Here is an 18,287-nt window from a genome sequence, read left to right as displayed (position 1 = left end):
GTATCCAGGGGTCTTCCACTATTCCCTCCCCACTTTTTTTTTTTTCTTTTGAGATGGAGTCTCACTTTGTCACCCAGTCTGGAGTGCAGTAGCACAATCTCTGCTCACAGCAACCTCCGCCTCCTGGATTCAAGCAATTCTTGTGCCTCAGCCTCCTGAGTAGCTGGGATCACAGGCATGTGCAACCACAGCTGGCTAACTTTTGCCTTTATAGTAGAGATGGAGTTTCGCCATGTTGGTCAGGCTGGTCTCAAACTCCTGACCTCAAGCGATCTGCCCACCTCCACCTCCTAAAGTGCTATGATTACAGGTGCGAGCCACCGCACCCAGCCCAGGTGTGTTCCACAAAAATTAGCCAGGCGTGGTGGCACCTGCCTATGGTCCGAGCTACTCAGGAGGCTGAGGTGGGAGGATCACTTGAGCCAGGGAGGTGGAGGCTGCAGCTAACTGTAATCACATCAGTGTACTCCAGCCTGGGTGACAAAGTGACACTCTGTCTCAAAATAAAAAGAAAAGAAGTTTGATTTTTTTTTTGATATTGAGGAAACTATAGCTATAAATAATTAGTGTTAATTCTCGGAAAACTAGTTAAATGGTAAAACTCGAGATCATTATATTCGTTTAATCATGAAGAGATAGTTACACATGTAGCTCAGTTTCTTTTTTTGTTTGTTTGGTTTTGTTGATGTTTTGAATTCAGAAGCAGCTTTATTTTAAGAATCTCAATTTATAGTGAAGGCTCAATTTCTTTAGTCATTATTATGTAAAATAGAATAACATTGCAAAGAAAAATCAAATAAAATATTCAAAATCCCAGGGCTAATATATGATAGAAGCAATACTGAAGGTCACAGGTGGTTTAAATTCTCTGATTATTAACAGAGGTGAGCTTTGTTATAGGGAGATGGATCATTATCAAGTCATCTGTCTGATCTAGAGCCAGCAGCACGATCTAATGATTTCATTCTTGAATTATTTTTAATATGTAGAATTAGAGATGTTTGAGAAGTGTTTGCTCTTTTCTTGATAGTACAGTTTCCTCCTAAATTGCTTATGTTAAGTAAAATAATGTTGCATTGGAAAAAAGTGTGTATTTCTTAGTAATGCTTCACAATTCCTCATCCTACAATTCAATAAATCATCTTATACCTGTCAGCACGTGTAGCCTAAGATTTATTGCATGGTCCATTGTATAACAGATAGCTCCTTGGCCAGAGAGCAATTTCTGAAACTAATTTAATCAAAGTGTTTTTATAATACAATGAACTATGGCTTGATGTCTTAAATATGCATTGGTGTCTTCAGAACCACATGATTGAATTCTATCCAATTTTGAAATGGAATTAAGTCTTGGCTTCATGTGACTTCTGTTATAGTCAGGAAATCTTTGGTTGCATTAATATTATTTATGTACTGTTATTGAGCAAACATTCATTAGTGTCTCTATTTGCACAGCCAACATGCTGCTAGATGATGAGATGTTGTAGGAGAGAAACAACAACAAAAAATACTAGTTTAGTGGAAAAATATAACTGAGAGCTTGGAAGGAGCAGTAGACACGGCAGTTATTGGCCAAAAAGGAATCCAGTTTTACTGAAGCTGTTGAATGTTCATTTTGCAGGGTGGTGGTAATTATAGCTGCCTTCTACTGTGGAAGTTTTAAACCTATAGTTTTGACTACTTTGCACGCCAACTCGGGAGTTTGAACTTGATCCTTTAAGAGTGGAACAATTTTGGAGTTTTGAGAGTAATGTAAACTTACTGCGAAGATTACATTGATGGCCATGTATGGACTCAATTGGGCAAAAATTTGAGGAATGAAAACCAGTGATTAATGGAAGATTGTTAGAGTGGAAACCTTGGGAATAAAAGGGAAAACTGAAGTCAAGGGGTCTTTTAAAAGAACAACTCCCCAAAATCTTTAGAGAGTATTAGATAGAAGACATGAAGAGCACAGTAATATCTTTTGTAAAGATGAAGGCCAGGCACGGTGGCTCATGCCTGTAGTCTTAGCACTTTGGGAGGCCGACGGGGGGTGGATTGCTTGAGCCCAGGAGTTCAAGACCAGCCTTAGCAACATGGCAAAACCCTGTCTCTACCAAAAATACAAAAATTACACTGGTGTGGTAGCACATGACTATAGTCCCAGCTACTTGAGGGGCTGAGGCAGGAGAATTGCTTGAACCTGGGAGGTCAAGGCTGCAGTGAACTGAGATCACACCACAGCACTCCAGCCTGTGTGGCAAAGTGAGTCCCTATCTCGATAAAAATAAATAAGATGAGAAGATGGGGAGAAATTTCAAAGGAACAGATGATGCAGTTAAGAAAGTTGAGTTTAAAATAACAGGAGACCAGCAAAGCTGAAAGTTGGTATTGAACTGGGAGTGAAAGAACAAAGCTTAGGTCACAGCTGAGATCTGAGATCAAAATCTGAATCTTATAAGGACAGAGGAGGGAGTTAAAGCTGTGAAAAAGAATGCCAATGCTGATTGAATATGTATATATGAAGCCACTGTTTTATCATAATTGTTTCGATAGAACACGTTCTGGTGGAGAACTCACTTGCAGTCAGAATTGCATAGTGCTAAAGTCTGTCTTAATAGTAAATGCATTCGATTTGAAAATTTGTTCATTACCTGAATCAGTGACACTCTATTCAAATAAAAACAGCACATTGGAGAAATATAACAGTTGTGGAAGGCCAAAAGTCCTCTCTATGATTTACTATCACCATTTAATTATTGAGCTGTCTCTGATTTCATATGACACTGCCTCCCCAGAGTGTCCTATCACAGTCATGGACCAAGGTCACAGACATTTGAAAATCAAATGATAAAAGTCACACTAAAAAGTCCTGGGAGCAAAGTTTAATACGTTTGCTTTCAGCTTTACATATTTTGTGTCAAGCTGAATTTTGAACTTTGAAGAGATACACCGACTCCAATCAATGGTGGGGGAGCATTATTTTTTCATCATAAACAGATGAGTTTGGGTCCTCTGCTGGCTGGCTGCCCTCTCCCCCTTTCAACACCACTTAAATTTTTTTAAGAACAACATTTATAAGTAATTGAGAATACACTGGGGACAACTTCAGCATGACTGCTTTTTTTTTTTTTTTTTTTTTTTTTATGACAGTGCACATTATGAACATCTGAGTTCTATCTTCAGTTTTATTAGAAAAAGCAATTTAGAACTGCCAGTGGGATGGGTTAAAAAGATGGCTGATTGAGGCGCAGCATCCATGCCTGAACCTTCTGTCTCTGGTATGGCATTAGCTTATAACCCCCTTACACCTTCTCTAGCTCTCTCTTCGTTCTGCTTCCAATAGAGACTAAAGAAACTCGGGAAATGCCCAAGAATGGGACGTGATTACAAAGCCTGAGTAAGTGATAAGATCACAAAGTGTCCACAAGAAAGGGAAGGTGGGGAGAGAAGGGAAGGTGAGGAGAGAAGCTTACTTCCTACTTAGCTTTTCCTCTCTTTCTATTTTCCTGGGCGAAGGTGCCCAACTATTTGCAGGTGACTGCTGTGGCTGGGCCAAGCTGCATTTTGAGAACTCCTGGCTTACCTTCTAGGTTCTACAGAAAAGATGAGATTTTGCAATTTGTAATAGATATAACTGGCAAGTCTCCTCCCAATTCTCTGAGTTTTGGACAGTTTTCTCTCACTGGGTTACAAGCAAATGGCTTGGTGTTTAAAAATTTTTTAAAGCAACATTTATTATTTGGCCTCTGCTTTAGCAACACATTGTATATTTAAACTCAAATATAGTTCTGGGAACTGAGAGTTCATTTCCAAAATACAGTGACCCATAAATTCTCTTTAGTCATGTATAAACAAATGAATGCTATTGGGAAAATGCCTTAGTAAATTTTTTTGTAAAACACCGCCAATCAAATAACTTTCTAGAAAATCTTTTTTTTTTTTTTTTTTTTTTTGACAAGCAGGTGGCCATCATCAATCAAAGAAGGAGAATACTATGTGTGGTTTTCTTTGTTTTTGTTTTGTTTTGTTTTGTTTTGTTGAGACAATGACTCTGTCACCCAGGCTGGAGTGCAGTGACACCATCATAGCTCACTGCATCCTTGACCTCCTGGGCTCAAGTGATCCTCCCACCTCAGCCTCCCGATTCACTGGGACTACAGATGCATGCCACCATGTCCAGCTAATTTTTATTTATTTATTTATTTATTAGAGACAGGGTCTCCTATGTTGCCCAGGCTGGTCTCAAACTCCTGGACTCAAGTGATCCTCCAGCCTTGGCTTCCCAAAGTACTGTCACTGTGCACAGCCTCAGAATACTTTGTTATCACTTTGGTTTCCAAATATTGGGAATATTTTGCAATTTACCTTCAAGACTACACAAGGCTTCAGGGCAATGCTCTTGCCTGAGTTGACCTTTGAAAGCGAGTAGAGCAGTAAAGCTATTCTTTTGTCATCAGATTTTTAAAAAAATGTTTTTCCTAAATCTTTAAGTTAATGTTTAAAAATATTGTTGAATTATAAACATCTATAGTACACTTCTGTTGTGTTTCTGGTAAAAGTAACTACTGTTAAGATCAACAGACCAAATTTATATAATACAAATGCTTTGGCAAATTAGAAATTGAGGTGACCATGCAGTAGTTCTTTTTAGGCATTGGGAATACTTGAATGCAAGAAAGCATTCCCTCCTATTTTCAAGTATAAGAAGTCCTCTAAATTCCTTAACAGCAACAGTCAGTGTTTCCCTGCTAAGCACTGTTTTAATAAAGTTCCTGAGATTTTCTATTATAAAATCACATAAATTTATACTTCTGCATGCATCTGTATATAATTTTATTCCTATACTTGTTATATACATATAAGCTACATTACAAATATATTTTTATTCTGAATAATCTTAAAGTATAAAGGTAGTAAATTGAATAAATTATTAATTTTTCTTCACCGTATCACAGAACCTGTTTCTCCATTTTGAGCAATGGTTCTCGAACTGGGATGCACATTGGCATCTCCTGGATGGCTTTCACATATCCTACCCGCGAACCTTACCAAGGCAAAGTTATTTACACTGTCTGATTGGGAAGGGAGGATAGATCCAGGTGATTGCCATGTGTAGGCCAAAATGGGAACTATTCCCCTAGTAGACACTCCTCATCTTCTTTCCTTTCATGATTTCCACATTTCTTTCAACTCAGTCAAAATCATCTTGAATAGACAAAGGCAGCGTCAGTCCTACTAAAAGTTGAGAAAATGGCGGAGTAAAGATGATGAAGTCAGGGACAAAGGATGCAATGAATTTTAAGAATTTGAGATTCAAACTTCCTAAAACTTAGGCAAGGGTCTGTTTTTGAAGGTTACTCAGGGCTGAAAAACAATGGCATGCTTTCATGTTCTTCTTTGATTCTGTAGGATGTCCCAAATGGGGAATTTTCTTACATAACATTGATTTTGTAAATTCTTAACAGATCATACCCACTTTGGATGGAATGGAATTTTAATCTATTTTTTGAGCCAAAGAGTGTGACCTCCCTTGACCTTAAATATTTTTTTGTACCACACATGTGGGGATATGAGTATTGTGAACACTACAAACCTTTCTGTGAATGCTGCAAATTCAAGAACAAAGCTGGCCATGTATTGAATTTTAATAATCTTTTTCAGCAGCTGGTCCAGAAAAGGACATTTCCCTCTAAAACCTAAAAAGTTCAGAAGATAAATTTCTATAGAAATAAAGCAATTCATACTTATCTATTCAAAATTATTAGATCAAAGACTTTCAACTATTTTAGCTTCAAATACGTTTAATATATTCAGTTCAACTGACATGAAGTATGTGTGGTGCTGGCTTGGAAAAAGATTTGCTCTTTCCACAGTATCTGAAAAACAAAAATGTCTTTTCATCCATCCAAGGCTAAGCATCCACTATGAGATAATTTGACATTCAGATCTGGTAAAAATGTTTGATGGTATCAGTTAAAACCCTGTTGAAGTAGGAAGACCAGAACATGCTCATTAATGAGTATCTGGCAATGTTATCATCTACTTAAGATGGAAGAAAGGGGACAAGATCAAAATTATTCAATCCCTGAGTGATGGAAGAAGTAAAGCTTGAAGGAACCTATGCAGACAACATGTATGACATCCACCAATATCAGGGGATTTTGTAGACATTAATTATCCACTGCTTTACACCCTCCCCACCTGCCTTTTAAGCTGTATTTTATGATTGAGAAAGAAAAAGACCAGAAAAATAGAAATGAAGGAGATAGCAATCAATGAGCAACTCCATATCCAGTCTGCACTTAAAACTCAGTGCTTTATATATTTATTTGCAGAGTGAAAGGAACTGAGTAATCCTCGTGCTGTGCCTTCCTTACTCACTTTTGACCAGGTTCTTGCTATAGCAACCTTGATCCAATTGAAGATTGTCATTTCTTACTCTTCCTCAGTTTGAAGCTTCTGCTTCTCTGAACAAAAGACACAAATCAAACAGGAATTTATTCAATCATTGCATTTTATCCATAATTTAAGGCATTTTACTTATAACTTTTTTTCTGAGTTAAAATTTATTTTGGTGGTTAACAAAAAGCCTTTAGAATTTTGAGTACCTGAAGGATTGGAATTTGAGGCATCCTTCTACACTCTGATAGTAGTAGGTGGTGAAAATGTTAAGTGAATTGAATTACATTGAAATTTTAAAATGGTTTGGAGCAACAGAAAAAAAATGTTATGTATAAATTAATTAAAAAGTATTTGGACTTTTTTTTAGCATCCCCTTGGGTACCAGGGATTCTTTTCTTTTCTCTTCTCTTTTCCCTTTCCTTTCCTTCCTCTTTTCTTTCTTTTTTTTTTTTTTTTTTTTTTTTTTTTTTTTGAGACGGAGTTTCGCTCTTGTTACCCAGGCTGGAGTGCAATGGCGCGATCTCGGCTCACCGCAACCTCCGCCTCCCGGGTTCAGGCAATTCTCCTGCCTCAGCCTCCTGAGTAGCTGGGATTACAGGCACACGCCACCATGCCCAGCTAATTTTTTGTATTTTTAGTAGAGACAGGGTTTCACCATGTTGACCAGGATGGTCTCGATCTCTTGACCTCGTGATCCACCCGCCTCTGCCTCCCAAAGTGCTGGGATTACAGGCTTGAGCCACCGCGCCCGGCCCCTCTTTTCTTTCTTTCTTTCTTTCCTTTCTTTCTTTTTTTCTTTCTTTCTTTTCTTTCTTTTTCTTTCTTTCATATTTGGATTACTGAAAAAAGAAAGAATGTTGATTTTTAAATAAAGAGAACAATTTTCTGCAAATGGCCAGATAGCCGATATTTTGGTCTTTGTAGCTACAAGTCCTCAGCTTTTCCATTGTACTGTGAAAGCAACAGTAAACAATACTTTATGGCTACAGAAATGTGAGTTTTGTATACTTCTCGTGTGTCACAAAATGTTATTCTTTTTATTAAAAAAAAATTATTTTAAAACGTAAAAATCATTCTTAGCTGGCAAGACACACAAAAAGAGGCAGCAGGCAAGATTTGACCTGTGGACCAACCATACTTTGCCAGTCTCTAGTTTAGGATATTGAATATCTTCCTGATTTGAAAGTTTTCACTTTAGCAAAAATAATTAACTCCTGATAGTCTGTTTTACAATATTCTCTTCACCATGTAATTCTTAACTGGCAAGTAGATTGCCTCTTTTGTTTTATTTATTTGTTTGTTTGTTTTGTTTTAAGTGACAGGGCCTCTCTGTCCCCCAGGCTGGAGTGTAGTGGTGCAATCACAACTCACTGAAGCGCTGAACTCCCAGGCTCAAGCAATCCTCCTGCCTCAGCCTCCTGAGTAACTGGGAGTACAGATGTACACCAGCTGTAGTCTACAAATTTAACCTGTACCCAATACTTGGCTTAATATTAGTTTTTAATTTTTAAAAATGTTTTTGTAGAGATAGGGGTCTCACTATGTTGCCCATACTGGTCTTGAACTCCTGGCTTCAAGCAATCCTCTTGCCTTGGCATCCCAAAGTGTTGGGGTTACAGGCATGAGCCATGGTACCCAGCCTGTTGCCTCTTTGGATATGCTATGGCAGCCCAGAGTACTGTGTTGAGGATTCAGAAGTTGAAGAGGGGCAAATGAGCAGAGAGGGCAGCAGGAGAGTTGTCCAATTGGACCATCCACAGCTCTTCTACCTGTGTTATAATCTTACAAAATGCTTCCTTTATGTTCTGCTGATAGAAACTATAGATTTATTCTTGGAAACATTTTTCTGCAGGCATAAATTTTGCAACTGAGGTCATTGTTTTTAAATTAGAGAATTTGAAAGGATTCTAGTAATGCAGCTTCATGTGATATCCATTCTCATAACCAACAAACATATTGATCATTTGCTCACCTCTTATAGGCAGAAATGGGGCTGAGGAGGAGGAGTTAACAGAAAAGGCCATTCACATCTCTAATACCTGGAAATAACTAGTCGTCATTGTATCTGCTAAAATTATAACTAAATGAATAGAACTATATTAAGATATCTATTTATCTTCATTAAAATAAAAGCCTTTCTAGACCATACACAGTATTTAAAAGTTGTTCTCTGTATGTTATTGACTACCAGGTTAGAAAAATAAACACTGAACTCGTAATGATGGAATTTATAAATACATGGAACAGATTCTCTAGTGTTAATATAGAAATTTCAAATAAAATCTGACAAGGTAAATATTGTATCACATATCAAAATGACTTAAATTGTAGTCCATGGAATACTAGACTTAAATTTATATGCAGATTGTATTTTATTAGGTTTTTGAAGTTCCCTGGGCGGCCTGTCTTGCCAGGGCATTTGGAAATGGTAACTATTATAACCAATGAAAAAAGGCATTAAAAAATTAAAACAACGTAAATTACATGTAATTGTGGTCTGTTGAGTCGAACCTGAAGATAGTCTCAGACTCCTGCAATGAACTAAAACAACTTTAGAATTTAGTTTCATATAAAGTATTTAAGCTTTTATACAGGTGGCATGTGTTAATATGGGTGTGTTTTCATATTAACGATTGTGATTAAAGTTTCTTAGAAGAAAATATATGTACGGGTTGTGGCACTTGACGTGTCCATATCCTGATCATGCTGGAGTGGTGGTGTTGGGTGTCAGGGCTCCGAACACAGTTGCTGAATGTCACTCTGAATATTATAGAATGAAACAAGTCATATCTGTGTTTGCCTTGAAAGGTATCCAGACCTAATATTATACTTTAAAGACATTCTGAAGTATTGACTTCGGAATAAGAGCAAGCATTCTTTAAGGCCTGGGCAAACCCAGAAGAAATTACTGAAATCTCCTATTTCAAGCATACATTTTAATAATAGTGCTCAATGACAAGTCATTAATTCCCTGCAACCTGACTCTTAGGTACAGGTCTCCAAAGGCTAAAATTAAGGGCATTTGTCTGCTTCCCTTCCTGTTTGATTGGGTATCACTGTATGTAGAAGTACAAAGCTCATCTGTTAAGTTGGATTTACTATTCTCTGCTGGTATCCATATCCATGCCTAAAGGCTCATATTGAGATTGGTGTAAAATCGGCTGTCCCATCATGAATTGTTCAATTATCAACTCAAATAAACCTTACTAAAACCTACCTAACATGAAGGAGGTTGGCTGTGGCTCTTTGAAGTGCATCCAAAATGTGTGCATTAAAAACAAAAATGATAAGAAAAATTAATCACCCTTTTTGCATAAGATAGGTAGGGAAGCCTCATTTTTTAACCAACACATGTTTTATAACTTTGCCATCGACAAATTTGACATGTACCCAATGTTTGGCTTAATATTAAGAAATTAAATCTTCCCACTGGTATCATTGCCTTTTATAAGGACCATTTTGAATTATTTGTATACCTCTTCTTTGGTGGTGGTGATGGGAGGGCAGTTACATGCCACCAAGTCGTAACATACTTATTAAAACCTTATCCTTGTCAATAATGACTGTTAGCACATCTTTTCCCCTCACAGAATAAGAGCACTATGAAAAAATCACTTGAGGAAAAGGAAATGAATTAGGGCTGGGAACAACTTGACTTTGGGTTTAGATAGAACTTGAAATAGATGTATTAGTGAAAGTTGCTATATCATCTCCCTATTTTTATAAATCCCTCTTTGTAAAAATTTGTTTGGTAATGTTATATTTGCCTTCCCAGAAATTCTGTGGTCTGGACAGTGTTATATAATATTCCCCAAAAGTTCTAAACCCTCAAGGCCCTCTTCTTGGGGTCAGACTCAACTGTACCAGTGAGAAATCAGTGCAGAAGACTTCTATTTTTTAGCAAAGCTGAGAGAAGACTTTGTCTTAACAATCTATACTAGTTAGTAAATTAACTAATTAGTTGATTTACTACATTAGATTTCAGAAGGGTTGTTCAATGACTATTCAATTTTCCATGTTAGTTTGAAATATCATTGAATATTTAAGTGTGTACAGTGGGAAAGGACAAAGCAATATTGGGTATACAGCAAGTACTCAATACACACTATGGCTTTATTATACTCTCTTTTTGCTGGTAGAATTTTCTGCTATGTAAATTCATTCCAGGCAAAGGGAAGAGACTGTGCCCAGGCCCAGACCCAGAAACAAGCCTGGATCCATAAAATAGCTTGTTCACAATGGCAGGAGCATAGCACAGGAGTGAGAAAAGTAGAGAAAACGAGGTGTGAGTAATACTGACCACTAGAGGAAAGGGAGTTACCCATTCAAACTAACAGATGAGAAGCGCTTCATAGATGAGATGACAACAAATAGTAGCATTAGCATTCATTGAGATTTAGGACATTACACAACTTTTTAGAAATATGTATACTTAGTCTAAAACAGGGACCCTCAGTACAGATGGGAATTCTGACAATAATCACATCATGAGAAAGCTGCGCAAATTGGATTCACTGTTTTTGGAAAATGTAATCTTAGGGGGAAGTATACTCTTGTAGCTATGTACTACTAAATTGAAAATCTACAGAAGAAATTATTTATGAAATGTGTAGGCATGCTTTTAATTTGGTGGTGGTTTAAATATTTTATGAACTGTATGGGCATGTTTTTAATTTTGTTGTGGTATAAATGCTACAAATTAAGCCTTTTTTTTATCAGTCTAAACTCCAAACTTGCAAAACAAGTTTTTATTTTATTTAACAAGCACCGATACAACACATCGTGAGCCACGTGCTCCTCCAAGGGCTTGCTTGCACGTATCTCCTCCTCTAATCATCTTGACAGCCCCATGAGGAAACTGAGGCACGGAGGTTAAGAACTTGTTGAAGGTCTCAGAGCTAGAATTTCAAACCAGGCAGACTGGCACCAGGCTCTGTGTACTTAACCATTATGCTCCTTAAATTAGAATATCTCCGAGTCAAATGCTGTTTAATTTTCTTCAGATTATTGTGGGTTCTTTCAAGCTAAGCTTTCTGGCCATAAGTAAAAGTGCTTTTAGCATCTTGCACAGAAAGAACTCTTCCTAGAGGTTCATGGAGTGGCATCTATTTCAGACTTATACAAAAGGTATGGGACAAATATTAGTGTTTAACAGAAGCAGATGTTTATCAGTGGCCCAGACAATATTATCATTTTGGTTTTTACCTTCTAGACCAGGGGCTTGGCAAACAACAGTTATGAGTCAAATCTCACTCACCACTTGTTTTTGTAAATAAAGTTTCATTGAACACAGTCCTGCCCACTCATTTACATATTATCTATGGCTGCTTTCATGCTAAAACAGCAGCAGAATTGAGTCATTGTGTCCAAGAACATATGGCCAATAAAGCCTAAAATATTTACTACATGGCCTTTTATAGCAAATTTGCCACCCCCTGTTCTAAACTAGTGAGGTAGCCATCAGCCAGATGTAGCTACCAAGTGTTTGAAATGGGACTGGTTTGAGTTGAGATGTGTCATAAGTGTAAAACCTATCAGATTCCAAAGAGTAAAAAGAAAGAAAAAAAACAAGTTAAAATATCTCATCAGTTTCCAAATATTGATTGCATGTGGAAATGACAATTTTATTAAAATTAATTTTACTTGGTTCTACATTTTTAATGTGACTACTAGAAAAATTTTAAATGTGACTCACATTTGCAGCTCACATTAGGTTGCTATTGACAGTGCTGATCTAGAGCCTGGAATTTGGAGGATATGTGACCTCTAGAAAAAGCGGAAAGAGAAAAGATGGGGGAAGAGAGAAAACAAGCCCTTATATTTGCAAATATCTTTCTAAAGCAATAAAGTCTTCTAATTTGGCTCTTCCTCATAGGAAGGAATACTCAAAAATGGGTTAGGGGGTCTATGGAAATGATCATAGATGAGTTCTCCCAGAAGCAGACTCTGACTGAAAATTTGAATAGGATGGTAATCCAGGAAGTACCTGGAGGGAGAGGGGATGCAAACAGGGAAGGGAATGAAGAGGAAAGAGGGTTAATGAGCAGGTTGTTGCTGTGGACCCACATGCTCCCTCCCACTGGTGCCCTGTGGGAGATTTTATAGACAGAGGCTCAGAGTGGTTCCACTCAGGAGGTGAGAAAGCTGAGCTGTTTGTCCACCAATTGTCAGTAATTGCCACTTGAGGGCTGCTCCTAGGAGCATCATCTTCTCCTTACTTTCCCCAGCACCTGCCCTACCTGAAACCAGGTAAGACCCTGGGGTAGAAAGGCACAGACCCTGGGGTGGAAAGGCACAGGAGCTTGCAGGAAAAAGTCATGAGCAAGCTGGAGAACAGTACCTGCCAGAGGCACATGGTTGGGTCCTTCTAGTGTCTGGAACTGTGTCCAAACATAAGAATTATGTAGGCCGGGCACGGTGGCTCAAGCCTGTAATCCCAGCACTTTGGGAGGCCGAGGCGGGTGGATCACGAGGTCAAGAGATCGAGACCACCCTGGTCAACATGGTGAAACCCCGTCTCTACTAAAAATACAAAAAATTAGCTGGGCATGGTGGTGCGTGCCTGTAATCCCAGCTACTCAGGAGGCTGAGGCAGGAGAATTGCCTGAACCCAGGAGGCGGAGGTTGCAGTGAGCCGAGATCGCGCCATTGCACTCCAGCCTGGGTAACATGAGTGAAACTCCGTCTAAAAATAAAAAAAAAAAAGAATTATGTAATTCGTAATTTCAACAAACACTCATGTAGTTCCCTGATGAGTGTGTTCATTTTCTCATTCGATCTTAACAAGACTATAGGTAGGTAGGTAGATTTATCATTATCCATACATTATGAATGGGAAAACTGAGCCCGAGACATATGTAGTCATTTGTCCAAGAGAGTCCAGCTGGGATGGTAGCCCTAGTCTCCTCCCTCTGCATATGTGGTCACTCATACCTGACTCCTTGGATTTCTACGAAACTTGGCTTGAATAAGGAGATGTCAATATATTGCAGTTATCAAGGTGAGAGCAGGAAACTAAAACCAATTTTCTTGTACTCTGTAGAATTTTTTTAGATATCCATACAGCAGTGTAGAAACTGATATCTACTTAACCCCACAACTTTTACACGTAAAAATATGATCTCTGTTTTGCACAAAGCACAATCCAAATCGAAAGGCTATGGAACCTGCTGACCACTACAACACAGGATGTTAGTGATAGAATTAATTTCCAGAAAATCTTCAGAGAAGTCCCTGTAGTGAAAGCTTATGGGCGCATGGCTCATCAAGGACAGGATTTTGTTACCTTTCCATTACCCAGGTTCCCTTCAAAAGTACTGTCAGCCCCTTTGGTACCACTTGGAAACAAGTCTCTCTCCCAGCTTAATTTCCCTTTATTATGCTCCTAACTGACTCGGTAATTCTTTGCAGACTTCAGTAACACTTGTACTATTTAAATTTGAATAACCCCAAAGGATCTGGATAGGTCAATGTGTTTAAACCACAGGTTTTAGTCTATGTATTAGTTGATTAAAAACAGATTTGATGCATGATGTATACTTAATAAAGGGGGGGGAAGCAAGCAGATGTTTGTAAAATCTCAATGTGTTGGATTGCATTTCTTTGGCCCTCTTTTGCTGACTAGCTTTAGAAAAGTCATACTTCTGACAATTGAACTGTAAACAGTTAGATGATGTATTTGCCTGGAAATTTCCTGCTGTGAAGGGTCAGCCAAAAAGAAAAGTAAAACTATCCCCTAGTATTAACATAGCAAAAAAGTTGACAAATATACCTTATAATAGTTATGTCTAAATCAAGGACATTGAAAGAATGGGATGCTTCAAAATCATCCTCTAGTCTCTGACCATTAAGTGAGTAGCAGTTGTAGTTCATTTAATCCAAACATAAAGACAAGTTTGGCTTTTGTTGTCGTTGTTAAAAGCAAGTTTTTCTTTGTTACAAGCATAAGATCAAGTCGTACCTAAATCACTGTGTCTAGTTCATTCTCTGACTCTTCAGCCCCTTGTATCCCATTCTTTGTGAGAAAGTTACTTTTCTCCTTTAAAATCATCATATTTGAAATGTTTTCAGTGTTTCCAAGACAGAATTGAAGATTTCTTATTGGTTTTCCAGTCCAGACGAAATGTACACAAAACTTTCCTCTGAATTTTGAACACATGAGAATTATAGATAAAATATTTTAAAATGTATTTTAAAGAATACATAACCAAGTGTAACCATATGTGGAAAGCCTCCAAAGACCAGAATGAAAGAAAGTGTAGAGTGGTAAGGGAAGACTGACACTGGGCTGCTCCCAAGAAGTGGAGGTGACATGGGGCAATGGGGACTTGAGAGGACACACAGGAGGTGAACATCATATGTGGCAAGAGCCTTATACACCTGGAGGCCAAGACCCCCACCCCCCACATTGTATACACTGGACTCAAAGGGAACCTGACATCTTCTCTGAAATAGAAGGCAGACACAGAACTCTCATGGAAGGAATCAGAGGCACTCAGTCAAACTAGGATCTATGCCTCTGTCACACAAGAGTACCTTGTGGAAGCGTCCTCTTTGGGAAAAGAACCTCACACCCTAACTCAGAATATGCCCCTCATCTGGTGGGGCTGTGTCAATCTCTAGTTAACGGCACAGGTAACAAAGTTTACATAGTATGAGCTGTCAGGCAAAAATTACAAGACAAAGATAAAATCAGATCCCTGAGAAACATTCAACAAGCACAGGGAAATATGGAATTGCCTTTTCTCAAAAGAGCTTAAGAATAAGTAAGTTTCGTTGTCTTGAGATTATGGAGAAGAGGATTGTGTTTTTGTAATAGGAAAAGAAAGAAATTCAGTAAGAAAACGGAGATGTGATATAGAACCTACTGGAAATGAAAATGCATTCATAAAAAAGTTTTTTAAACAGTTAATAGGATAAACATCAGATTAATAAGTTTAACTTATTTTAAAAATAACCAGAAAGTTTTGCTTCTGACATATGCATTTTGAGCCGTAGATAAAAGTGGTTCTTTTCCTTAATATACCTTTCTACATAAAAAATTTAGGGAAGTAGAGTGAGCTAAAATTTTTATAAATAAATTTTATAGCATAATGAAATATTAACACCTTTATAAACTTGTTTTCAAAATCCCTCAAACTCTCAAAATCCTCTTTCTCAGATGGCATTATAAATTTGAGGTCCGTTTTCTTCTCCATGAAATTTCCTATTGTTCCAATATCTTTGCCATACTTGTGAAACTCCTTATGCTAAAACACAGTTTCCCTAATCTTTTGCCCTTTCAACCTCTCTGATGTTGGCATATGACATTGTTCTATTCCCTGCTTATGGAAGATTCTTCCACATGCTCACTTCTGTCTTTCCAAGAAGTTTCCACTGTTGTGCAACAAAAAAACCCCTGGACATCCTTCAAGCCTCAGCTGCAAGACTTGGCCCTCTCAGAAACCTTCTACCAGCAGCCATCAACTCTTCCCTTCTCTTGTTTACAGCATCTTTCTCCCAATGTGTACAGCCATCTATTTCCTTGCAGACAGGGAGTAGATATTAATGTTTTTATTTTGTTTCCCCACTGTCTCTTTCAGAGTCTGGCATAATAAGTACTTGTTATGTGAACACATAAGTAAATGAATGAATAGTATAAACACATAAGTAATTGAATGAATGGTATAAATCAAACTTGTCCAACATGCAGCCAGCAAGACCACCTGTGGCCCAGAACTGCTTTGAATGCAGCCCAATACAAATTCGTACACTTTCTTAAAACATTATGAGATTGTTCTGCTTTTTTTTTTTTTTTTTAGCTCATCAGCTATCATTAGTGTTAGTTATTTTGTGTGCGACCCAAGGCGATTCTTCTTCCAGCGTGGCCCAGGGAAGCCAAAAGATTGGACACCCCTGGCAATCAAGAACATGTGAATGAGAAAGTACAGAGAAATCTTAGTGAGTCTTACCCAGAATAGAGAGTTATTGTGTTTGAAAATAGGATGAAATAGTCATTCCGGAGAACTTTTAGTTTGATGCTCTAAAAGAATAGGGAATAATTCCAGAGTCTTATGCAGGATAATGAATGGTAAATATAGTATTCAAAGAAATTTCATCTGGCATTGATAGACAAAGAATGGAAGCATGAACAATAAAATGTACAATTGTTCTTTGGTATCCATAAAGGATTAATTTCAGGGCCTCTCATAGATACTAAAATCATGGATGCTCAAGTCCCTGATATAAAATGGCCTGTTTTTTACGTATAACCTGATCACATCCTCCTGCATACTTTAAATCACCTAAATTACTTGTATTACCTAATACAATGTAAATACTAAGTAAATCATTGTTATATTCTATTGCTTAGTGAATAATGACAAGAAAAAAGTCTGTACATGTTCATTATAGATGCAGTCATCCATTTTTTTCTGAATATTTTTGATCTGCAATTGGTTGAACCCAGGTATGTGGAACCCAGTGGAAATGGAGAGCCAATTCCACTGTAACTGACCAAATGTGTGTGTGATAAGGATTTATTATAAATGCCTATAAATGACCATATTGTCAGCAAAAGCTAAACAATCCCTTCCGCCAAGGGTTTAGCTTCAGCCTGCCCATAAAAGGATAAATCTGAAAAATCCAATGGTGGTTGATTTGATGTGAGAATATATTCCTTATATTATTGACAATTCTGATTCAAGTAAAGGGATAGAAATCCAATTACCTCCTTTCTCCCTAGGTCATGACCTAGAAATAATCTATAATTAATTATTCTGTTAAATATCCCTGAGTTAGTGCAAGAAGCAGGATCAAAAAGAAAAAGTCTGAGCATATCTAAAAGGTTTCTTTTAATGCAACTTTAGAAAATCCAGTTTAAATCTATAAGTACTTGAAATTATGTTGATTTCACTGAGGTTTCTGAAAAATGTATCCATTTTTTCTGAGTATGAGTAATTTTGTATATCTGAAGTATAAAAGTATGCAGAATAATATTTTTCTTTTTTTTTTTCTTGAACAGCAAAACTTAGAGAGTAACCTCACCAACCTTATTAAGAGGAACACAGAACTGGAGACCCTTTTAGCTAAACTCATCCAAACCTGTCAACATGTTGAGGTGAGTATCTCTCTATTTCTGTATGATATGTTTCATATGAAAACTGCCAGGTCGATGTTTTTATATCCTCATGCTTTATAATTTTAAAACAGGTATCTTTCTTAAAATTAAATATTTTGCAAAGGCCAAAATAAAAGATGGCTGAAATTAAAAGGAATTAGAACTCCAGGAGACTCTCTCCCGTCCAGGGCTACCTCCCATTCCCAGTATAGTGCTCCCTGATGTAGCATCACATACGAATGTTGTAGATTTTAATTACCCTTACAAAGAACAGTTAAAATAGGTATTGTGTTAGTGTAGTAGGGCTGCGATAACAAATTACCACAAACTGGGAAAGTATAAAACAAGAATAAATGGTTCTCTCAATCTTGGATGCCAGAAGTCTGAAATCAGGATTTTGGTAGGGCCATGTTCCTTTTGAAGGCTCTAGGGGAGGATCCTTCCTTGCCTCTTCCCATTTTCTGGTAGTTGCAGGCAATTCTTGGAGTTCCTTGGCTTGCAGCTGCAGCACTCTAACCTCTGCCTCTGTCATCACATTCTCCTGCTGTGTCTCTGAATTTGTGTCCAAATTTCCTAATTGTTTTAAAGAGCCCACCCGACTCCAGCCTTACCTCACTTTAACTTGATTACATCTGCAAAACTCTATTTTCAGGCCAGGCATGGTGTGGCTCACACCCTGTAATTTCAGCACTTTGGGAGGCCAAGGCAGGAGGATCACTTGAGCTGAGGAGACCAGCCTGGGCAACATGGCGAAAACCCATCTCTACTAAAAAATGCAAAAAAATAGCCAGGTGTGGCAGCA

The 18,287-nt window shown here is 37.7% G+C and overlaps 1 protein-coding gene across 5 annotated transcripts in view; it reads left to right on the top strand.

Annotated features, from left to right (window-relative positions):
* MID1 (midline 1) overlaps positions 1–18,287 on the top strand; it is a 371,713-nt gene that overhangs the window by 265,670 nt on the left and 87,756 nt on the right. For all 5 annotated transcript variants that reach the window (XM_032285890.1, XM_032285891.1, XM_032285892.1 and 2 more), the window contains exon 3: positions 17,390–17,485. In XM_032285890.1, coding sequence (XP_032141781.1) covers positions 17,390–17,485 — 96 coding nt within the window. The remainder of the gene's footprint in view (positions 1–17,389; positions 17,486–18,287) is intronic.

This window comes from Sapajus apella, unplaced genomic scaffold (assembly GCF_009761245.1).
Source record: "Sapajus apella isolate SASKATOON/1434 unplaced genomic scaffold, GSC_monkey_1.0 scaffold17, whole genome shotgun sequence".
Taxonomy (NCBI): Eukaryota; Metazoa; Chordata; class Mammalia; order Primates; family Cebidae; genus Sapajus; species Sapajus apella.
This window is presented reverse-complemented; position numbering and strand designations above follow the sequence as displayed.